At 38.7% G+C, this 16,223-nt stretch overlaps 1 protein-coding gene across 14 annotated transcripts in view; it reads right to left on the bottom strand.

Annotated features, from left to right (window-relative positions):
- The window catches only part of LOC127411375 (transcription factor SOX-6-like), a 167,869-nt gene that overhangs the window by 108,774 nt on the left and 42,872 nt on the right, over positions 1–16,223 (bottom strand). For 4 of the 14 annotated variants that reach the window (XM_051647760.1, XM_051647177.1, XM_051647254.1 and 1 more), the window contains 2 exons: positions 4,448–4,694; positions 304–514 (listed from right to left, as the gene is read on the bottom strand). In XM_051647760.1, the coding sequence (XP_051503720.1) occupies positions 304–514; positions 4,448–4,687 (451 nt within the window). In that variant the 5' untranslated portion in view covers positions 4,688–4,694. Of the gene's footprint in view, positions 1–303; positions 515–4,447; positions 4,695–4,880; positions 4,935–12,757; positions 12,924–16,223 lie in introns of those variants that run through there. The other 10 variants (XM_051647438.1, XM_051647009.1, XM_051647513.1 and 7 more) reach the window with 6 other exon arrangements.

The raw sequence follows: 16,223 nt of genomic DNA, 5'->3' as shown, positions 1-16,223 counted from the left end.
GTATATGTGTGTACAGTGGGAGAAGAGAGATGGATCATGTAGAATGAAAAATTATATAGAGTTTTAAAGAAAAGAGCAGAGAAGGCCAGGAAAAGAGACAGCGACAGGAGGAAAGAACAAGGAAAACAAAGTGGTTGGGGAGATCAGTGCATGGTTTGTGGGTTCCTGATGCACCCAAAAACGTTTAAGACATTTGTTAGCGTACACTTACAAACACCACACCAATGTGTACATTCCTAAATCCCTTACACACATCTTCCCCCGCCCTCCAAACTCACACGAACACACTGAAACCTCTCGTACCGTCTTGCTCTGTCTTTGTCATCTCCGTCAGTTTCTTCTGTTTCAGTGTGTCCACCACATCGGCAAGGCTTCCTTTGCGGCGCTCTGGCGTTCCGAAGGCTGAGCTGCTCAGCAGGTCGCCGCGCTCCCTGGCCCCCTCCTCTGGCTTGTGTGGAGAGGTAGAATTATTCCGGAAAGAGTACAAGGAGCACACTTTATTGCTGTCCGATTCCTGCAGGAAAGTGAGATTGGAAGAAAGGGGTTGAGGGTTTTGTTGTTTTGTTTTTTTCACCATCAAACAACAAAAATGCCAAAGTACTAAGTTCAACAGCAAGATTATGATTTCCCAGATAAGACATAAACATACTGTATATCAAAGAAAAGTGAGTTTAGGCAGCACGTTTTTCAACAAATTAAACCATTATGTCTTCAAGATAGCAGATGAATAGTGTTTTAACAGCTTTTTTCTCTCCTATCTCTGTGATAGAATCCCCACTGTAGTTCCTTTCCTAAAGGTATGAGTGCATGTTAGAGCCGGGATTCAGTGCAGTGTCATTTTTTTCTTCTCAAGTGAATGGCTGCTCCTCACAGAACCCTCAGGGCCATCATAAATCTGAGCCCTGTCTAAAACTGCTGTTGTTTTGCGGTCCCACCTGTGTGTGGTTTAGCGGTTAACTGGGCTTCTCTCTGCAGCTAATAGTTGAGTGTTCCCCGAGCACGTATGCAGAGAGGAAAAACAGAACGAAAGGGAGAAGTGATTGTTTGTCTGATCCTACACAGCATACAGGTAACTTCACATACTACAGAAAGATTGTAAAATTTCAGTGCAAGTGCAGAGGGCTGAGAAGACGGTACTTACACTACAGTGAAACATAAATTTCTCACAGGCAAAAGCCTGAAAAAAAAGCCACATTAGTGACTAGAGATAAAGACTTGACAGAAACAAGAGTTTGAGGAGGTAGATATGGGCATAGTAATGATCCATCTCAGTCCTAACACTCAGAATACTTATCAGAATACAGGTGAGGAAATAATTCACGTGTCACCTTCACATTCTTCTTCTTGTGTTTTTGGTGAGTCACTTTCTTTATGCATACTGCCCCCTACTGGGCAGGGAGAAGATTTTCAAGCAAAAAGGACTTAAATATTGATCTGTTAATCACCCATACCTATCAAATCACTTCTGAAAATATGGATTTAAACACTGGAGTCATATGGATTACTTTTATGATACCTTTATGTGATTTTTGGAGAGTCAAAATTTCAACTTTATACCATATGTCTCTCCTTTCTCTTAAGGTTCAATAAGGTAAATATAAATAAAAACAAATGAATAAATTGTTGACACACAATAAGAATATAAAGGTTTAAGAATAATGTAGATAGCATAGTTCATAATTTTGGTATGTTGGCAAATATGCGATTTTTGGAATGTAGTAATAGTATGAAGCTATAAAATTGTGTGGTTAGCATGGCCCAGATAACTTCAGGTGACTTCCACAAACAATTTGCTCTCAATTTAAAGGAATGTTCCGGGTTCAATACAAGTTAAGCTCAATCGACAGCATTTGTGGCATAATGTTGATTACCACAAAATTGAATTTAAACTCGTCCCTCCTTTTCTTAAAAAAAATCTGGGTTACAGTGAGGCACTTAGAATGGAAGTAAATGTGGCCAATTTTATGTTCTTAGCTTAATACTTAGGCTTCTTCTTTATTATTATGACTATTTACTTGAATAATTAAAAAACATGAAGCAGTGTTTACTTAATTAAGAAACACTAAGGCAAAATGTTGTTGTTTTTATTTAATATCTTTATATTTACATTAATATTTAACTTTTTTAAATAGAGGAGTGTGTTCAAATGCATAGTAGCATATTATCTATTTTTACTGTGGTCTGTACGCATTTCCATGAGGCGAGGTAACCTTTTTACATTCATTTCACTTTATGAGCGCTAAATATGCTTTTCATGTGGGACATGGATGTGCGCGGGGTCTTTGAAGCCAAATTGTGCTCTGCTATACATGCGAGTGCATCAGACGGGCACTTCTTAAATGCGAGCTCTTGTGACAAACACAGAGCGGCTCACATGCACGATTAATTTGGGCTTCCATCAGTATTGTTGCACATGCAACACATTTGAATTTTACATGAGAATTTGCTATTTTAAAGTACCATGGAGAAGTTCAACCATCATGTGAAACGTCTTGACAATGCCGACATTCTGAACAGTACTAACGAGGGAAAGAGGAATCACCAGCTGCCCAGCACTAGCATCAGTTATAAGACTTTACACATCTACACATCAACACCCTTACTAACATTTATTCCAGTTAACTGTAACAGAATTTTTCATTACAACTGTGGAAGTTGTTGCCAATAAAACCGCAGATAGCACGGATAGTTGGAAATAAGTCATGGGTACACTGTAAAAAAAAATCATGTTAAATTTACGGTAAAAAAAAATCTGGCAGCTGTGGTTGCCAGAAATTCACCGGAAAAAAATACGGTAACCACGTTTCAGGCTTTATGGGATGCAATTTTTATGCCTGTATATTTTACGGTGCATTACTGTCATTTATATTATTAAATAATAAACTTGATATATTAACCTTCTGAAACTGTAAAAATCTGCTTTTCACTTTATAATGTATTGTTAAATACCGTAGTATTTACAGAAAGGCACATGTTGACATGAAGTTCATCAATAGTGGTCTTTCCAAGAGCAATGACCAATAAACATGTAGAGACAGAGCTCAGTGTCACTCACACAAACACTAAACACCATCAGGGTAACACATGTGAAATTAAAATAATGCAATAAACATTAACTAAACTACATCAAATATAACACAGAACACCCCAATGTGCATAACTGATATTAAAAATAAGAAGAAACATAACTATTCCCATAAAATATAATTAAATGAACTGGGTCACGCAGGGAATTCTGGGAACGCCCGATTATTGTTTTTACCGTAATTTTAATAATAATTTAACATACATGTACTCTCTCGTTAAAAATAATATACATTTTTACTGTTAATTATACAGAAAATCATACTTTTTACATAAAAAAAAAAAAAAAATATATATATATATATATATATATATATATATATATATATATATATATAATTTTTTTTTATTTACCGTAAAACTACATGTATTGTCTTTTTCAATATATTATAATTTTTACCGTATATTTTAAGGTAACTACCCGTTAACCAATTAAAAATTATTTTACTTTAGCATTTTTACAGTCTTTTACCGTTACAATTACAAACATTTTTTACAGTGTAAGTATTTTTAATTGGACTAAACTGAAAAATTAGCTGTCATCAAATGAGTGATGATCACTTTTATGTGGCTTTATTTTTTATATTAATATCTGTATAATTTTTTTCAACATCTAAAGTACCTTATTTTGTTGTTGATGTCCCAATGTGTATACAGAGAGCTGAATAAAATAATAAAATTATATTTTGGTTGCATTTGAGGGCAAAAAAACAAAAAAAACAAATTTAATTGATTGTGTAAAATAGGCACATAATATCGGAATATCGATCGCAGGCCCCTGAATCGAATCGTATCACGGCAGACTTTGAAGTATCGGCAAATATCAGATTGCAGTCCAAGAGAATCAATTCAAGATCATATCGTGATGAAATGTCCGATTTACACCCCTAATATAAATATATATATATATATATATATATATATATATAATATTCTGCTCAGGTGGCCAGAACATTGGTCATCATTCACTTTTGTTGCGTTTGGTGACTGATAATAACATTTTGTCTAACATCTCCTTTTTGTGTCCTTTTTAGGTTTGGAACAACATGAGAGTGATGAAATGGTGGCAGATTTTTTTTTTTTTTTCATTTTTGGGTGAACCATCACATTAACTTTGTGAGAGTGTGATGTAAAGGATTCACCACTGGAAAATAAGCGAAGTCTGCCAGAGTTCTAGACAAATCATCTAAAGCAGACAGTTCTCACTCTCTGAGACCAGCCAACTATCTTTAATAATACGATCGTTCATTTACACCTCATAAGAATGTTAAAAAATGCACATACTCTGTGTTAGCACAGGTAAATGAGCTATGACTAGCAAAATGAGCAAAGGGCTGGCAGTGGCTCTGTGCGCAGCTCTCACCATGCGCTGTTGGGCTGACATCAAACTGTCCCAGTCGGATTCGGGCGGCACGCTGCTGCTGATTGGCTGGAGTTCCTCTGGAGAAGGTTTGTTGTGGAGAAGATTGTGGAGGGGCAGCTGAGGGGCAGCCAGCGGCTCCAAGTTCTCCTCCTTTTCCCAGGACATGCTCTCCTGATTCACTCCATCCTCGCCTACGTCACGGGTCGAGGCGAATGGAGAAGTGACTTGCTTGGAAGACATGATTCTGCTGAGAGAAAAGAGCAGAGGATGCACGTATGTCACAAAATGTTCAGAACATCATTCTAAAAACAAAATTGTTTAATTTCACATCTCTCAGATTTGTTTCATTTAAGTATCAACTTTGTCTTTGTTGAAACTTTTGTTTCCTAAAAATTTTATTAGAAACCAATGTGACAATTGTTGACATACATACACTTAGGATTTAATGATACATGTTTGAGACATTGTTGAGATCTCTTCTGAAACTCTAGAGAAGAGAAATGTAAGATTACAGAGATGTTTTTTCTCAGGAGATTCACTGATGTCTGGGAGAACCTACTGAGATATTAAAGAGATCTCAGTTGAATCTTCCTATGGATAGAGAAAAGTAATGAAGTCCTTGTCAGTCACAGACAGGAAATGCTGGAGCATGGTTTGAGAAGAACCTAATGATTTATTTCCTTTGTATCAGCAGCATGTGTTGGAGTGCACTCATACCAGCCTCTGCTCTCACATCATCACAAACATATGAATTTGGCTGCAGTTCTGAGCCTCTGCTTCCCATCTAACCCCAGGATTGGACCGGTATCATAGCTGCGGAGATCCTATCAATGGCTCAGAGGGCGGCTCTGCCTCGGTAGAGGAGAAACGGCAGGCACTGGGGTCCCTCTTAATCCTTTGTTTAATGTAAATGGACATGCTGAGCTACGGCTGGAGAGCTGCCAGAGGCAGGCCCGATCCCCCCGCCCCATGCCTGATTACCGCGCTAAGAGGGTTACCATACCATATAACACACTCTCGTTAAAGCGCTAACCCTGCCACCAACTGCAAAAAAGGGCTGTGACGCTGAGATGCTAACACTTAACAGGATTTCAATCCTTACATTCATAATGAGTCAATAAAAGTCCAAATTATACACGGAGCTGTGTGTAGTTGTGCTTTTCTGCTTATGCAATTGTATTTAAGGTTTAATTGGACTAGATTGTGATGTGGCATAAGGGAGGTAACTTTGCAAAAATTTTACTATACAGGGCTGGTAAATTCATTTTTTTTTTAAAGAAAAAAGTCACGCCATTAAGCATAAAACTCAACCAAGTTTCCTTTTGCATTCACGCCTATCAATGAGTGAAGCAACTTTTTTAGTGTTGGAGTGTTTCTCCAAGAAAATTAACTTGAATTAAAGAGCAGATAAAATTCAAGCCAGGCAGCAGAAAACAAATGTACAAAAATCTGTCAGCATAAATACGTGGGAACATGACGTAACAGGTGCAAAAGGTGCGCCTGGACAAATATATATCAACAGGTCACTTGTGTTAACAATTAACAGAATTACTCTAATACTACTAGGGAAATAAATACTTAGCCTGCTATTCTAATTAAGCTCTTGCTTTAAATATTTGAATTAAAGGCTTTCCAACTGACCTAATGTGTTCACTATGAGCCAGCCAACATTTACTCTGAACTTTACATGAGGTAGTTATCTAGACTAGACACCCAGCACCAAAGGGATGGGTGTTACTCATTGAATCGATTCTATAATGTCTGGAGTCTACACGAGGCAGCGGCAGTAATGATGAGGCAAAGGAAGCCAAAACACTGCTGCTAGCTACATTAGTGTGGACAAAGAGCATGGGCATTCTAGGTCAAGGGCTGCAGGTGAGCTAATGTCCTTCCACTGCCCACTGGGACTGCGGGGAGATGAGAGAAAGGCAGGCTGGGTAATGAAGGCAACCCAAGGTGCCTCCAGAACTCCATCTCCCAGCCCTGCCAAGTTTTCCAGCATGGGGCTCATCGTGGGACAAAAACAAATTTGACACCGGGAGAGATTATTTTAACACCAAACTGTGAGTTAATCTGTTCAAGTGCGCATGGCAGCCGTACACTCCGGTGCATGAGGGATGTGTGGGTTGCAATGGGCTGTCAGGGCCAATTGCTCTCAGGCCCTTTAAAGTATGACTACTTCATTTGAAGACGTGCCATCAATTTGCACACATGGCTGAGCACTTAAACCAGCACTCTCAATATGAATTGTTAAATACAGTTCAGTTAGTGAGATAAAAAAAAAAAAGGCTTGTGCTGCCATATTGTCTTATCTTGGTTGCAGTAATAGAAATAACCCTTGATATAGGACAAAAATGTTGTTATGCTTACCAAAATAAAAAAAAATAAAAAAACACAAAACACACACACACACACACACACACACACTCATCCATAAGTTCTGTAGCAGCAGAATGGATAATGGAAGTCAATGGAAGTTAATCAAGCAGGCTACCGCAGCTGTGCAAACACACTAAGTCTGTTAGTTAGCACAGGGGAAAGGCACTGGAGACCCAGACCATTCCATGCCCCTATTTTCTATAGCGAGAATGAGCCCTCAATTTTAATCAACCAATAAATTGTTTCCTGTAATTATATCAAACAGAAAGTGATCTCTGAAATTGTACAGCATTAATTGAAAATCAAAATTAAGAGCAAAGTTCAGAGCGCACAGAGTGAGCGGAACCGCGTACGGAAGTGGCACGCCGGCTTCAGTGCAGTGACAGGAGGAGGAGAACGGGAGGAAAGACACACTCTTAGAGTGAAAGAAAGAGAAAGAGATATCTGTAATTCTGTCCCTATTTTTTATTCATGGATCCAAAGAGCCGGAGCTTCCAGCACAACCCCCATCCCACCTTCATCTTCAATGGAGTGCGAGTGAAACAAAGCACTTCTTTTGTATTACACACTAAATCGAGTGGTATTATTTATCCTCTAAAATATTCAGTCTCTCAGGCCTTTCCCTCCAGTCTCCAGCCATCAGTCAAACTGCTGAGGCATGATATCGAGAAAGGGGGAGAGAGAGAAAGTGTGCGAGAGAGCGAGGGGCTGACTCCATCCTCTTGTAACATGTGTCTACAGCAATTTTGTTCGAAAACGCAACAGATCTGAGCCAGGGCCCCGTAACAGTATTTGTCAGTTGGAGTTAATAATTCATTAGGAGAGCTGGGAGGGTGGCTCAGCCTGTGTGCACAGCCAGCACAGAGTGCAGTGAGCTGGGGCTGAGTTCATGAGTTTTGCCCTGTTTCCATCAACCATAACATCCCCCCCAACTCCCCTCAGCACATTCACCCGGCTAATCTGCACCCACAGCTATAGCGACACTGTTAGTAAAACGGAACAATGTGAATGTCGTTAAGATGGAATAAAGTGCTAATTCCAAGTTGTGTTTCTCTGGATTCAATACAAGTTAAACTCAATTAACAATTGTTTTTTTGGTATAATGTTGATTATCATATATATATATATATATATATATAATTTCGACTCAGCCAGTTTATTTAAAAACAAAAAAAGTTCAATCAGAAATCATGGTTAAAGTAAGGCACTTCATAAAACAAGGGAATGTTTGGATGTGCGCATACTACTTCTATTCTAAAGTAAGGCACTTACAATGAAGTGAATGGTGCCAGTCTATAAACATTTTTTAAATAAAAAAGGGACGAGTCTAAATTACTTTTGTGGTAGTCAAGTATGCCACAGATTCAGTTTATTCAGCATAACTTGTATTAAACCAGGAACATTCATTTAAAGCGCACTGCAAAATCATTGAATTCCTCCTGACAAGCTATAAAACAAAAATCTGTTTCAGTTCGATGTAGAGTATGATGGACGAAGGGGCAACTAAATATGCAAACTAGCCGTGGCACAGGATAAGGCATCATATTTTATCAAATTAAATTCAGTTTTACGTGTTGATCCGATGAACGCTTTGCAGAGGGAGAAACACCCATAATACAGTCCTTTAAGTCACCGCAGTGCTTCCTTTTATTCTTATTAATTATTCAATCTGTTCCTCCAGTAAATATGTCCGAATCATTGCCCTTTGTGCATATTAAGCAGAGAATATATCAGCTAAGCCAGAACGGCATCATATAAATTCCTGTCAGTCCTCTCCAACTCAAGCCTGATTACACAATAACAATGGACAGCTAACAAACCAAACCAATCAATAAGTGTAGAGCAGCACAGCTTGTCTTTTTCCAGTTCGTGAAAGAGAGAGAAAGGGAGAGGAGAAAGGCCCCATATACAGCTGATAATATTGCAATACATTTATGAGGATTAGGAGTTGAGTTCTCGCCACGAGTTCTCATGTAGCCTGGAATGCTTTGACTCATGAATTGTAGCCACTGCTAACGTTTCATCACGCACTGACCTCTGTTTAATTGGTTAGTAGCATTAGAAGACATCCCCCCGAAACACCCCGCGGTGGTATTCCTTAGGGGGTCTTATGACTGGGGGCCATGTGTCTTGGGATATCCGCTTTCGCCCCTCTCAATCGTTAGAAGCCCCCCGCTCCTCTGTCTCTTTCTGTTGCCCTTTTATAGACGATGGTGATAAGTAACTTGTGAGGTATGGTGTCACTGCTGACCCTTGCCTCTGCCCCCCCACCCCCAAAAAACCCACAAGCCCAGCAGACCCCCTAAATCACCAGTCACTCCTGAAAGGAAATATTAGAAGGCCAGTTTTCTCTCCGGCACCACCACCCAGACCTATATGAAGAGAAATAATAAAATAAAACAGGGGAAAACAAGAGGTCCATTGTTAAGGGAGCTAACGATGGGTGAGCTGAAAAATGGCAAAAGCTGCTTTATAACAGGGCTTCAAGTTTCCACGGGTAACGGCACACACACTGACACACGCCCGAGCACACACGCTCGTGCATGCACACACACTTTATAATATCACAAGAATTTTAAAGGTAAGCAGGGTTGTAAAAAGTACTCAGAAAGTATACTTAAGTGAAAGTATGGATACTGAGTGAAGATTTTACTCAATTAAAAGTCCAAGTATCTAGCCAACAACATACTTGAGTTAAAGTTAAAAAAAATCACATTAAATTGTACTTAAGTACTAAACAAGTAAATAGTAACTTTTTTCCAAGCTAGAATGAAATCAACAGAGGAGACTGTGTGAGCGAGGATGTTGTTAAATTCAATTGGTTTAAGTCGCCTTTTTACTGTCTCTGACATTCACAACCTGGTCAAAGAATCATGTTACAATAACTACATTTTTGGGAAAATGATTTTTATGTGGCCTTTTGTGCATAACACAGCAATTTCCTGGTGGAATGAACTCTAGAGGCACTAAAACAACAATGATTTCTATCTCCTTTCACCCAAATCATGAGTAAAACTGCAGATCGTCAGTTCATAAACACTTACTTTTCACTCAGTTCCTCACACAATGCTATCTTGTGACATATAAATACTTTTACTATAGCAAATGACTCATTTTAACATTTCCTGTACATAACCAACTACATTTACAAGCTTGTTTAACTGTGATCAAATTGCACGGTAGCTCAACTGATAGAGTGTTGTATATGCAATACAAAGGATCAGGGTACGAGTCCTGAAGAGCATGTGAGTCAACACATGAGCCGAAAGTGTCATAGGAGCACCACAAAATGACATGGTTGCTTCAGAAATTTTGTTATTCATCTCACATTTGCTTTTTCTGACACTACCGGTTAGGTTTAGGTTTAGGTTTAAGGTTTAGGGTAGGGAGGTAGGTTTTGTTGATTTAAATCTTGATAGGAAATTAACCTTCATCTGTTCAGGAGAACATTTCACTTGCTTTTAGCACCACACAGTGGACATTTCATTTCGGTATTGCCCTGAGACGTTTAATGATACACATCATTTTATTTTGCAAAAATGTTGCCACAGTCATGCAATGTTCATTGATAAATGACAAGTAGGCTACACATTTAATTACAAAAGCCTTTTGTTTTTATATATATATTTGCAATGTGAATGATAATTTCTGACTTCATAACTGTCCAATCTAGAAGTAGCAGGCATTTAGAATAAAGTTTAGGACAAAAACCGTCAGTGTTTCTCACTTCGTGCTCATAGTTTTGAATGAATATGTCACATTCAGTCGGGTGGACACATGCGGTCTAGTCGCACAAATATTTCAACATATTCGAAGCTCAAATCAGTTCCGAAATTCCACCTCTGCAGATAATCGGAACTCCACACAGCCGCCGAGCGACACTCGTTATTATTTATTCGACTTTTCAAGTTTAAATAAAATTATAATTAAAAAGTACTATTTTATTTTTATTTTATTTATTTTTTTTATTTTTATTTTTTTGGAACTGTAATTTAGTATTCCATTTAAAATTGCACTTGAGTAAAGTACAAATCCCCCAAAATAATCCTTAAGTATAATACTTAAGTATTTTTACTCAATTTCTTTACACTCCTGAACAGGAAAAGAACATAATAAAGAGCATTAGCCATTATAAAACATTTCAAATAAGAGTTTAAAAGGCTAATCATAAATCTGAAACAAGACACTCGAATGCAATTATTTCAAGGGTAACAGAAGCATTTTTGCCTGAAAGGAAATCTGTAAAAAAAACAAAAAAAAAAACAAGCAAGCTGTGTATTGTAGTATTCCTGAGCAGAGTAATTGTGGCAAGGTTTATAATAATACATTCACCCTTTTATGATAATTGTGCGAGTCAGTGGAATACAAACAGATGTTAAGTAATACATGAGGAAAAAACCCCAACAAAACCCCAACAATTACAAAACATGTAAATAAACAAAAATGCTCTTTAAATCAGTAAATACACCTTCTGGAAAATAGCGTTGCTGAATGCTGATGATTTATGTGCAGTACTTTTTTTAAACAACAGCAGCTGCTGCAGCCTTAATGGCTAGTGAGCGTTTGATTACTAATGCAGAAGTAATTGATACTCATTTTTATAGAGAACAATGCTACAATTTGAAAGCACTTAAAATGTAGATAATACTCTCACTCATTAATCCTAAAAATAACAGAGGAGATTTCTGTCAATAATTACACAGATATGAACAAGTGTCCCACAGAGAGCAAGAACAGGAGTGTGAGACAATGTGGCAGATGAGCTTACATATGTGCTTTTGTGTGAGTGTACCTCTCACAGCAGATCACGCAGGTGACAGAGCACAGATTCTCAGGGTCCTCACCTTCTATGTTACCTGTGAAACCTGGGCTGAAAAATTATCAGCCCTGCTGTAACTGTTTAGCACCTTTAAATTATCACCTTCCATTGTGCATGTGCAGTCTACTCATCCATGAACTTTCATCTGAAAGAAAGAGAAGCAAAGAACTGTCTCTCTCAGAAGTTCCAGAGCTTCTGATTAGGAAGTGCTACTCAGTGGCATGATCAGTGTAGAACAACTTATTTCGACTGCTTTGTTCTTCAGAATGGAACTCAGGATTCAGAACATCGCATATGACGCATCTTGATTTCATTGGTAGTAGATTTCTTTTGAAATTCAAGAACTCCCAACTTCAAATCAGCTCAGCTCTTCAAATATGATATGTTAATTTATTTTATAACTTCTATTTATTATTTGTATAATTATTTAAACAAATTACAAAAACTACAATAATAAAAATTATGGTAATATAATAATGTTTTTGTTGTTGTGATAATACAATTAAAATAGTTATAAATGATAATAAATATTTTTTTAAATATTTACTTTAACAACAACAACAACAATAATAATAATAATAATTATAATAATTATTATTATTATTAATTATTATTATTTAAGAAAGCTGTATCGAGAAAAAAAAATGCTCAAATATTTTAGTGCTATACCCATGTCATGTAAATTTTACAATAAGATCAGATTTAATGAACCAGCATACACTTATGTATAATAATTCTGAGATCTAATGGTCAGAGTAATATCTTCACTCTTAAAAGCAATCTGAAATATTTTGTTTAAATTGTACTTCATAAACAAAAGTCCTTCACTGTCTTTCCACTTCTGTTCTGTTCCATATCCACTGCAGTGTTCAATTGAAAGAGCACTCTAAAGTCAGTTTAAAAGGAGAAAACCAACTCAGTCTTCTCCAAAAAGTACATTTCAGACATCAATCAAACCGTTCTGCGTGGAAAATTATGAGAATTATGAGAAATAATATTCTGTTTGAGGAGTAGACAGACACTTAAGGCAAAGTCGCCAGTCACTGTGTCAGTGTGAGTGAGAGATACTGTATGTGTGTTAATGAATGTGTATGAGGTCAGAATAGACTCACATACTGTCCCCCTCAGCCTGTTTGGCAGCTGGTGGTCTTCTCTGTTCTTTACACTCCACTTCAGAGCTGGAGCGCATTACACTTCCACAAATCCGTCTTCAGATTTTGATACACACACAAACACAAACAGGCCGTTCGTCCCAGCCGCTGCAAGTCTTGTCAGTACATATCCGATGCCACGCTGAACGAAGGACGCTCATACACACATACACACACACACAGAATGGAGAGACCAGCAGAGCAGCTGTTAAGCTCCTTCGCACACACACACGGTCTTGCGTGTCCCTTTCTAGTCGCTGTACAGCCGGAGAAGACTCAGACACGAGAAACACAGCTTGTTGTCCCTTGCTGTCTCTGCAAACGTGCAGAAGTCGGGGCCTTACGGAGCTTCAGTTCTCAAAGTGACTGGTGTCTGCTGCAGTTAAGCAAACTTTACAGCCAGTGAAGCTATCAAGCAACACAGCCTATTTGCTGAGCAATAGTGGAGCTTTGTGGTTTCTCTCACAGTTGACAGTAACTTATGAGCCCTTTGTGAGCGCAGGGGAAGGAAAACAGAGATCGGAATTTGGCAGGAAAATATAATACAGAATTCTCCTGTCTGTGGAACCTAAATTCTTTTTTTTTTTTTCTGACTTTCTTTCTCTTTCTCTGTCTCTCTCTCCCTTTTCCTCTCTTTCTCTCTGTCCCTCTCTTTTTGTGAAAACAATCAAGCATTGTTGGGGGAAAGAAAAGCAACTCTGACAGATGAAATATTGTGGGGACCCCTTTTTGGAAAAACAGTAAACAAAGCACCATTCAGGAACAGGTCCTCTTAGTAATTTATAAAGATAGTTTTCTTCAGAGCGGTGGACTTTACAGCAAAAGAGTCAACCAATCACGTGTAAAATCTCCCACAGTCCATTGTGACGAGGGCTGGAGAAAGAGAGAGACAGAGAGAGAGAGATGGAGTGAGAATGCTAAAGATAGACAGTGGAGGGAAGGATTGCTAAGTTTCACAAAAAACATATTAGAAAAGATGTAGGCAGATAAGAATAACAAAGAGAGGAATTCAAAGGGCAAGGACAAAAAAAGAAAGAAAGAAAAAAGAAGACACAAAAGTGACTAGACAAAAAAACTTTTTTTCAGAATAGCCAAAAAAGAGGACAATTGCTAATTATGAGAGCGTAATTTTGCCACTAGAGGACTGGGGAGAATGAAGGAGGCATGAAAGGCTGAGGGCTATTGAAGCCTGTGTCAGTGAGAACTGTATGCCTACAGTCTTCAGCCTGGAGCTCATGAGGTCATCATTGGCACTCAGTGCCCAGAAAAAAAAAACTTGGGCTGGTACAACTGCCGTTTGGACATCTGGAATGCCGACACACAGTGCCCTGCTTTCTCCGGCCACTGTCCCCCTAATTCCTTTCTTTTCCAAATATAGGAAGCTTTTTTTCTCGCTAGTCAACAGTCAACCAATTTGGAACATTTGCGGTGTCTAATGAAAAGAAAAGCTGTTTTGTTCCCTTTCATTGTCATCTCATAAATGGGATGAACAATAAGGAAATTACCTTCGATGCTTCTTTGATTGGGCTGCACTAATCCGGGTACTTTTTAGTCCATAATTCTTCTGAAGGCATTTCTTACATTTATTCTTTTTTCTTGTTTTTTGTTTTGTTTTATTTTATTTATTTTTTTCTTGCTGCATCCAAAAATTAAGGATTGTTCATAAAAATGTTTTTAAATAAAATAAATAAATAAATGAAAATACTAACCTCAGTCACCATTTACTTTCATTGTATGGGTAAAAAAATGCAATGAAAGTGAATGTTGACTAAGGCTAACATTTTGCATAACTCTTTTTGTGTTCCAAGTAAGAAAGAAAGTTGCACTGAAAGTTTGGAACATGATGACACATTTTTCGTTTTTGGATGAACTATCCCGTTAACAGTGTCCTCTCAGAGGGTTGAGATGAATTATTTATTTCTTTGACATTAAATGTGTAAAGGAAGGAACAGGAAGAGAGGAGATCAGGGAGGACTGTGGAGTCAGGGGAGGAGATGAGTGCTGCAAGAGACCACAATTCATGTGACACGTCATTCGGAAAATCAAAACAGGGGCAGTTCATTTGCTCCACCCAGATGAGGCCATGTAAAGATTCCTGACGAATCACCAGGGTCAGCCAGGACACATCTTCAAGATCTACAATTAAGCCTTATTATGTTGGGGCAAGTGACATTGATTGCCGATTTAAACCTCTGAATCTAATTAATTCGCCTCCGTTCAATGGAAAAAATGGGCAACAGTGTGTGGCCGGGGTGACAGGTCGTGTGAAGGGGGCTGAATAAAAACCTCCCACTGATGAACGGCTGGCCCTCATGTTCCCCATATGACTGACAGCTGATACAAAAAACAGAGCGAGAACAGAGAAGATGAGAGGACGAGAGCAAGCGTTCGTACATCGATCTGTATAATTTCCGCAAAAATCTGGCTCAGAGAGTACATGAAGGGCTGATATTTTAGCAATGCTAAGATGGAGCAGCCCATGGAGCGGCACAGGGAACAAGTGGTAAAGTGAATATGAAACACGCCGAACCACGGCCTAATAAAACCAGGAGCTGACAAGCATGGTTGAACAGAAAAGTGTGCAGCAGATTTGTATCCAGGCCAGAAAGCAGGCACATTACTGGATTAGCCGCTGACTGACACAGAAAATGTCTCACCCGTCTGCTATTAAACCTTGTGTCTGACCACTTGCTTTTCAGCTCTCTGCTCAGTCACACGCTCCTGTTTCAGATAAAAAAGCACAGTAGTGTCTTAAAAATGTTCTTAACAAACTGGAAAAATATCTGACTGGAGTCTAGTCTGAATAAAAACAAATCACAGTATGGTCAGTGACGGGCTGCCTCAGCACTGAGCCAGTCGTAATGAGCAGTATGTAAGTCGGTAACACGATCCGTACGGCAGCCACAAGCGGTTAGAACATAAGTGTAGTCGTGTTGACTAACACCTTCGTCTGTGTATCGTTCTCTTTCTCTTTTTCTTCTCACCCCGCTCTTTTCCTGGCAGAGGCAGACACATGCATCATGACGGCCTTTCAGAATGAAGTCATTAACTAAATTGCTTTCTTTAAAAAAAACAAAAATGCAAGTTTGTGACAGGGGTGGTGTATATCTGTCTCTGGCTGCTGTCCATCGCTTTTTGGTTCCAATACAGGCCGGGCCTGGGCTCTGTTGTGGTTTTCTGTCGCCACAGCCATCCTGCTCCATGCGGCCGCGACTGGGCTCGGTGACACGCTCTGGCCCCGTATGAAATAATCGAGTAATCTTAACCCACTCTCCCTAAATTCAGGAGCCCTGCCAGCAGCACAAAGAGGCCTTTTGTGTGCCTGTGTGTGTGTGTGTGTGTGTGTGTGTGTGTGTGTGTGTGTGTGTGTGTGTGTGTGTGTGCTCAATACTGACTGTATGGATCATCATCGCTGAATCAATCAAAA

The sequence above is a fragment of the Myxocyprinus asiaticus genome, chromosome 1, assembly GCF_019703515.2.
Source record: "Myxocyprinus asiaticus isolate MX2 ecotype Aquarium Trade chromosome 1, UBuf_Myxa_2, whole genome shotgun sequence".
Classification (NCBI taxonomy): Eukaryota; Metazoa; Chordata; class Actinopteri; order Cypriniformes; family Catostomidae; genus Myxocyprinus; species Myxocyprinus asiaticus.
Note: the sequence above shows the minus strand (reverse complement) of the source record. Positions and strands in the feature narration are given on the sequence as shown.